General features: G+C 40.5%; 1 protein-coding gene across 3 annotated transcripts in view; it reads right to left on the reverse strand.

The window, feature by feature from the left end:
- RCAN3 (RCAN family member 3) overlaps positions 1 to 7,145 on the reverse strand; it is a 38,120-nt gene that overhangs the window by 24,161 nt on the left and 6,814 nt on the right. For all 3 annotated transcript variants that reach the window (XR_013337980.1, XM_077775631.1, XM_077775632.1), the window contains exon 2: positions 6,638 to 6,890. Coding sequence is in view for 2 of the 3 variants with exons in the window: in XM_077775631.1 (XP_077631757.1) it covers positions 6,638 to 6,832 (195 nt within the window). In the remaining variant the exon portion in view is untranslated. The remainder of the gene's footprint in view (positions 1 to 6,637; positions 6,891 to 7,145) is intronic.

Consider the following 7,145-nt stretch of genomic DNA (forward strand, 5'->3'; position numbering starts at 1 on the left):
TATTTCTTTATTTTGAGAGAGAGAAAGAGCATAAGCAGGGGAAGGGTCAGAAAGAGAATAGGAAAGGGAGAGAACCCCAAGCAGGCTCTGCACTGTCAGCAAAGAGCCTGAAGCGGGGCTCCAACTCACGAGGGAGATCATGACCTGAGCTGAAACCAAGAGTCGGACGCTCAACTGACTGAACCATCCAGGCACCCCACACTGCATTTTATTTATTCATTTATCCATTGATGGACATTTGAGTTGTTTCTACCTTTTGACTATCGTGCATCACGCCACTATTAACACTGGTATACAAGTACCTGTTTGAGTCTCTGCTTCCAATTATTTGTGTGTCTATCCAGAAGCAGAATTGTTGGATCATATGGTAATTCTGTGCATAATTTTTTGAGGAACTGTCACACAGTTTTCCACAGCAGTGGCACCATTTTATACTCCCACCAGCAATGCACAAAGGTTCCACATTCTCCACGTCCTTGTCAATTACTCTGTTTTCATGACAGTAGCCATCTAATGGGTGTGAAGTGGTATCTCATCATGATTGTTATTTGTATTTCCCTAGTATTAATGATGTTGAGCATCTTTTCATGTGCTTATTGGCACATGTTCATATATCTTCTTTGGAGAGATGTCTATTCAAGTCCTTGGCTAGTTTTTCAAACAGGTTGCTTGTTTTTTGTTGTTGACTTTCAGTATTTCTTTATATATTTTAGATATTGACCCATTATCAGAGAACATGATTTGAAAAGATTTCCTGCCATTCTATTAGGTTGCCCTTTCATTGATAGTGTTTTTTGATGTACACATTTTAAATTCTGATAAAATCCAACTTATATATTTTTTCTATTGTTACTTGTGCTTTTGGGGTCATATCCAAGAAATTACTGCCAAATCCAATGTCAAGAAGATTTCCCTCTGTTTTCTTCTAAGAGTTTTATAGTTTTAACTCTGACATTTAGGTCACTGATCCATTTTGAATGAATTTTTGTATCAGGTATACAATAAGGGTCCAACTTCATTCTTTTACTTGAGAATATCCACTTCTCCCAGCACCATTTGTTGAAAAGACTGTCCTTTCCCCATTGAATGGTTTTGGCACCCTTGTTGAAAATCATTTGACCATATATACAAGGGTTCATTTCTGAGCTCTCTATTCCATTAATGTCGGTAAATGTCTGTCTTTAGGCCAGAACAACACTGGCTTTTGAAAAAAGTTTTATTGAGATAGAGTTGACATGTAAGTACCTGATTACTGTAGCTCTGTATTAAGAAAATGTATTTAAAAAAAATTTTTTTTTGAGAGAGACAGAGAGACAGAGACAGAGCACAAGCAGGGGAGGGGCAGAGAGAGATGGAGACACAGAATCCGAAGCAGATTCCAGGCTCTGAGCTGTCAGCACAGAGCCCAACGTGCGCCTCGAACTCATGAGTCCTGAGATCATGACCTGAGCTGAACTGAGTGAGCCACCCAGGTGCCCCAGGGGAATGTATCTTAACATAATAAGTGCAATATATGACGGGCCCACAGCTTTATATACTCCATGATGAAAAGCTGAAAGCCTTTTTTCTGATGTTAGAAACAAGACAAAAATGCCCACTCTTGCTACCTTTATTCAACATAGTTTTGGAAGTCCTAGCCAGAGCAACTAAGCAAGAAAAATAAATAAAAGGCATTCAGATTGGAAACGAAGTAAAACTGTCACTATTTACAGACAAAATGATATACATAGAAAACCCTAAAGACTCTAAAAAACAGCAAAAAACCTTGTTAAAACTAATAAATAAATAAATTCTGTTGTAGGATATAAAATAGACAGAAATATATTGCATCTCTTACATTTATAACAAACTATCAGAAAGAGAAATTAAGAAAACAATCCCATCAAAAAAAAAAAAAAAGAAAAGAAAAAAAACCAACCAATCCCATCTAGACTTGCCATCAAAAGCATAAAATACCTAGGAATAAATTTAACCAAACAAGTAAAAGACTTGTATACTGAAAACTACAAGACATTAATGAAAGAAATAAAAGAATTAGTAAATAAATGGAAAGCTATTTCATGCTCATGGACCGGAAAAATCATTATTGTTAAAATGTCCACACTAACCCAAAGCAATCTATAAATTCAATGCAATCTACATAAGAATGCCAATGGCATTTCAAAGAAATAGAACAAAGAATTCTAAAATTTGTACAGAACTACAAAAATCCCTGAATAGCCAAAGCACTCCTGAGAAAGAACAAAGCTGGAGGATTGTGTTCCCTGATTTCAAACCATATTACAAAGGCTATAGTATTTAGGGGAGCCTGGGTGGCTCAGTAGGTTAAGTGTCCAACTTCATCTCAGGTCATGATCTCATAGTTTGTGAGTCTGAGTTCCTCATTGAGCTTTCTGCTGTCAGCACAGAGCCCACTTCAGATCCTCTGTCCTCCCCCCACCGCCCCTCCTTCACTTGTTTTCTCCCTCTTTCTCTCTCTCAACAATACAAATATTAAAAAAAAAAACCCACAAAGCTACAGTAATTAAAGTACTATGGTATTGGCATAAGACCAGATGCACAGATCAATGAAAACAGAATAGAGAGCTAGGAAATAAACCCACACACATATGGCCAATTTCCAACAAAGGAGTCAAGAATATACAATGGGAAAAGGACAGTCTCTTCAATAAATGGTGCTGGAGAGCTACATGTAAAGAATGAAACTCAATCTTTACCTTACACCATACACAAAAATTAATTCAAAATAGATTAAAGACTTGAATGTAAGACCTGAAACCATGAAAAATCCTACAAGAAAAAAAAATAGGTGATAAGCTCTTTGGCATAGTCTTGGCAATGATTTTTTTATTAAGAACTTTTTTTTTTTTTTTTAGCATTTATTCATTTTTAAGAGACAGAGAGAGACAAAGTGCAAGCGGGGTTTGGGCAGAGATGGAGGGAGACACAGAATCTGAAGCAGGCTCTATGCTCTGAGCTGTCAGCACAGAGCCCGGCATGGGGCTCAAAATCACAAACCATCAGATAATGGCCTGAGCCAAAAGGAGATGCTCAACTGAATGAGCCACCCAGGTACCCCTTGGCAATTTTTTAAATCTGACACCAAAACCAAAAGGAAGAAAAGCAAAAAGAGGTGTGACTACATCAAACTAGAAAGCTTTTGCACAGTAGAGGAAACCATCAACAAAGTGGAAAACAAAAAAAAAAAGGCAACCTACTGAATAAAAGAAAATAGTTGCAAATCATTTATCTGGTAAGGAGCTAATATCCAAAATATATAAAGAACTCATAAACTCAACAGAAAAAACCCACACAATCTGATTTTTAAAATAGGCAGAAAATCTGGGGCGCCTGGGTGGCTCAATCAGTTAAGTGTCCAATTCGGTTCAGGTCGTGAACACTTGGTTTGTGGGTTCAAGCCCTGTGTTGGGCTCCAGCTCTGTGTTGGACTCCATGCTGACAGCTCAGGGCCTGGAGCCTGCTTCTGATTCTGTGTCTCCCCCCGCCCCCCTTTGTCCCTCCCATGCTCATGCTCTGTCTCTCAATAATAAATAAATATTAAAAAAAAATTTTTAATGGACAGGAGATCTGAACAGACATTTTTCCAAAGAAGACATACAAATGGCCAATAGGTACACAAAAAGATGCTCAACATCGTTAATTATCATGGAAATACAGATAAAACCACAATCAGATATCATCCTCACGCTTGTTAGAATGGCTATTGTCAAAAAGAGAAAAGTGTTGGTGAGGATATGGAGAAAAGGAACATTTGTGCATTGTTGGTGGGCATGTAAATTGGTGTAGTCATTATGGAAAAAAGAGTGGAGGGTCCTCAAAAAGTTAAAACCAGAAAGAAAAAAAAGGGGAGGTAAACCATAAGAGACTCTTAACTACAGAGAACACACAGAGGGTTGACGGAGGGGAGGAGTGGGGGATGGGCTAGATGGGTGGTGGGTACTAAGGAGGGCTGGGCACTGGGTGTTGCATGTAGGTGAAGAATCACTAAACTCTACTCCTGAAACTAATATTACATGATATGCTAACTAATTAGAATTTCAATAAAAACTTGACATATTAAAAAAGAAAAAGAAATTAAAGACAGAAGTACCACACAACAACCCAACAATACCACTTCTGGGTATTTATCTCAAGAAAACAAAAACACTAACTCGAAAAAAGATCTCCATTCCCATGTTTCTTGCTGCATTATTTACAATAGCAAAGATAAGGCAGCAGACTGTCTATCGAAGGATAAAGAAATTGTGGTGTGTGTCAGGTGTGTGCATGTACGTACATATGTACATATACACACGCACACACAATGGAACTTTATTCAGCCATTAAAAAAAATGAAATCTCACCATTTAGAACATGGATGGACCCCGCGGGCATGATGTTAAGTGAAATAAGTCAAACAAAAAGGCAATTACCACATGATCTCTCTACCGTGGGGAATTTAAAAAACAAACAAAACTTACAGATAACAGAGAACGGATTGGTGGTTGCCAAAGGCAGGGCGAACTAGGTGACAAAACGGGAGAATGTGGCCAAAAGGTACAAACTTCCAGTTATAAAAGAAATAGTTCGCAGCTTCAGATATTACCAATAAAGCTTTTATATAAAATTTACCATGACTAAGAGCTGCATTAACATGAAGTCTACCGGACGGCTACGAGAATTTCTGCTGATAGGATTTCCAATTTAATTTAGGTTACATATAATCCCACATGGCTTATTATTTTTTTTAATGCTGGTTTGTTTATTTTGAGAGAGAGGGAGTGTGTGTGCGAGAGAGAATCCCAAGCAGGTTCCGGCTGTCTGCGCAGAGCCCGAAGCGGGGCTCAACCTCACGACAGTGAGATCACGACCTGAGCTGAAATAACAGTCGGACACTTAACCGACCAGAGCCAGCCAGGCACCCCACCCCACCCCCGACCAAATGCTTTTTTCTAAATGAAAACCAACAAGAACTCACCACTTTGGCAAGTTAAACAAAACGTTCTAGTCTATATTTAAAAAGAAGTTGGAACAGATAAGATTGTGAGGGTTTTTTTTTCTTTTGGAAAGAATCCTTAGGAATTTTAAGATCAACTAGGAATACATGTGACTTTCATGTATCACAAATAAACAACAGAGTTAATGTCATTGTTATATGAACATGCAGAGCTCTTAAAAAGATGAGAAAATGAGGAAGAATGATGTCAAAATGTCTATGTCACGGCTGAGCTTGAGAAAGCAAGCAACACCAGTGACTGAAAACCAACATGAAAGATAAGATTGGTGGCATCACCCCTCTCCCTTGCTTCTCCAGTGCTTTGCTGCAGCATCTCCACGCAGGTTCACTATTGGCCCCTTGCATCTGGCTCTCCTTCCGCCACTCTGCCCTTCACACGTGGTCCACTGACCTTCCTCACTATTTGCCAGAGAAGGGCAAAGCCCCTTGAACTCTGCAGGGCTTATGTGAATATACGCTGACCTTTCCAGCTCCATTTCCCTTCACTGAGGCTACATCTCACCTACGCACACACGAGCCACACAACTACTCCCCGAAGCGTCCACACTCTCCTGGGTCAGCTTGGTGGCTCCCTCTGTTCCCTCCAGCCAGGATCCCCTGCCCTGCTAAACTCCCTGCTAAACTTCCCTGCTAAACTCCTACCCAGCTCACAATGGCCTTCTCCAATGCCATCTCCCCTTAAGATCTTTTACTCCACCTGGGTGTCATCCTCTGTCCTGGGACACCTCAACGTACTTTCAAGGGCCTCTAAAGGGACTAGTATTCCATCTTTAGCCAAATTACTTACCATTTCCACTGCGGGACTGTCACCTGTCTGAGGCGGAAGCAGTTTAAATCCCTGCTCTATTCCCTGACGCGAGCGGTACAGCGCCTTACCCACTGGAGGCACTCAGCCTGTAGGGAGTCAAACTCTATCACGTTCTCTCCAAGAAAGTCACAGGAGGGAAAATACTCTGAGTGCACAGACAGAGCACCAAAGAGCTGGTGAGTTTGTCAAGAGAGTTTCAGAACATGCACAATTTATACCCACGACAGACATACTTTACTTTTGTACGACTGAGACCTATAGGTTTTTGTGATGTCACGACGGAGAAAAAAGTCACATATAAAACCTCTCTTTCCAGGTAAATAATAAATGAACTGAAGCTGCAGAAAGTTACTACAAGACATGCTGACAAGTCTGTTACAGTGAAATCATAAATGTAGTAATTAGCCTCAGAAAGAAAGCTGAAAATACTTCCGGCTTATGTGAATTTACTCTCAAGTGATCGGAAGCCAGGGTGACAATCACCAGCTTTCCTTAATCACGGGCTCCAAAAATGAATGAATGAATGAATGAGCGAATGAATGAACCAGGACCTAATAAGACCTGACTGATGAGAATTCACTACACACCGCTGCTTCACAAAGCATCTGTGGGAAAGGACCGGCTTGGAAATACTTCTTACATGCTGTGGACCGGTGCGGTGACAAACCACAACGACATGCTGTGGCACTGTCTCAAGGTGGAGGCGTGCTTTTTGTACCCGTCACAGGCCAGCAATCTGCCGCCTCTCCGCATCCACACCCACCGGAACGGACCCGCTACCGAACTCGGGGGAGGTAGGACGACGCGCCTACCTTCTGCTCTTGCACCTCAAACACTGCTTCGTGGACACTGCAAGCAAAGAGTGCGGCAGGCAGATCACTGAAATCCATCATCTCGTCCAAATCGTCTTCATTTTCACCAAACACCATCTCTTCTTCCTCTTCTTGGTCACTGCTACAGAGATCTGACTGGCTATCGTTCCAAGATTTCATAGCGTCCCTCAGCATTGTCCCCTAAAAGCGGGTCTTTTCCGTTTTTTTAAGTTCTAAGGTGTCTTGCAGGCATCTGGTGTTAGAAAAAGAAACGAGCAAAAAGATAAGACTCTGAAGGCCAAATACTGTTCCAGTCAATTCTCAACACAGCCACTTATCAATGGAAGCAATTTTATTCGGGGAAGATAAATCAGAGTTTAAATCAATTCATTACGGTCCTCAGAAGTAAGTTCTATATATTCTGATTCGATTTGCTTCACATAGTTAACGTAATATATTTCACTGGCAATGACATTATTACCAAAAAGAGGCAAAAAGTTTTCTAGGG

Source organism: Crocuta crocuta, unplaced genomic scaffold (genome assembly GCF_008692635.1).
Source record: "Crocuta crocuta isolate KB4526 unplaced genomic scaffold, BGI_CrCroc_1.0 scaffold127, whole genome shotgun sequence".
In the NCBI taxonomy this organism is placed as follows: Eukaryota; Metazoa; Chordata; class Mammalia; order Carnivora; family Hyaenidae; genus Crocuta; species Crocuta crocuta.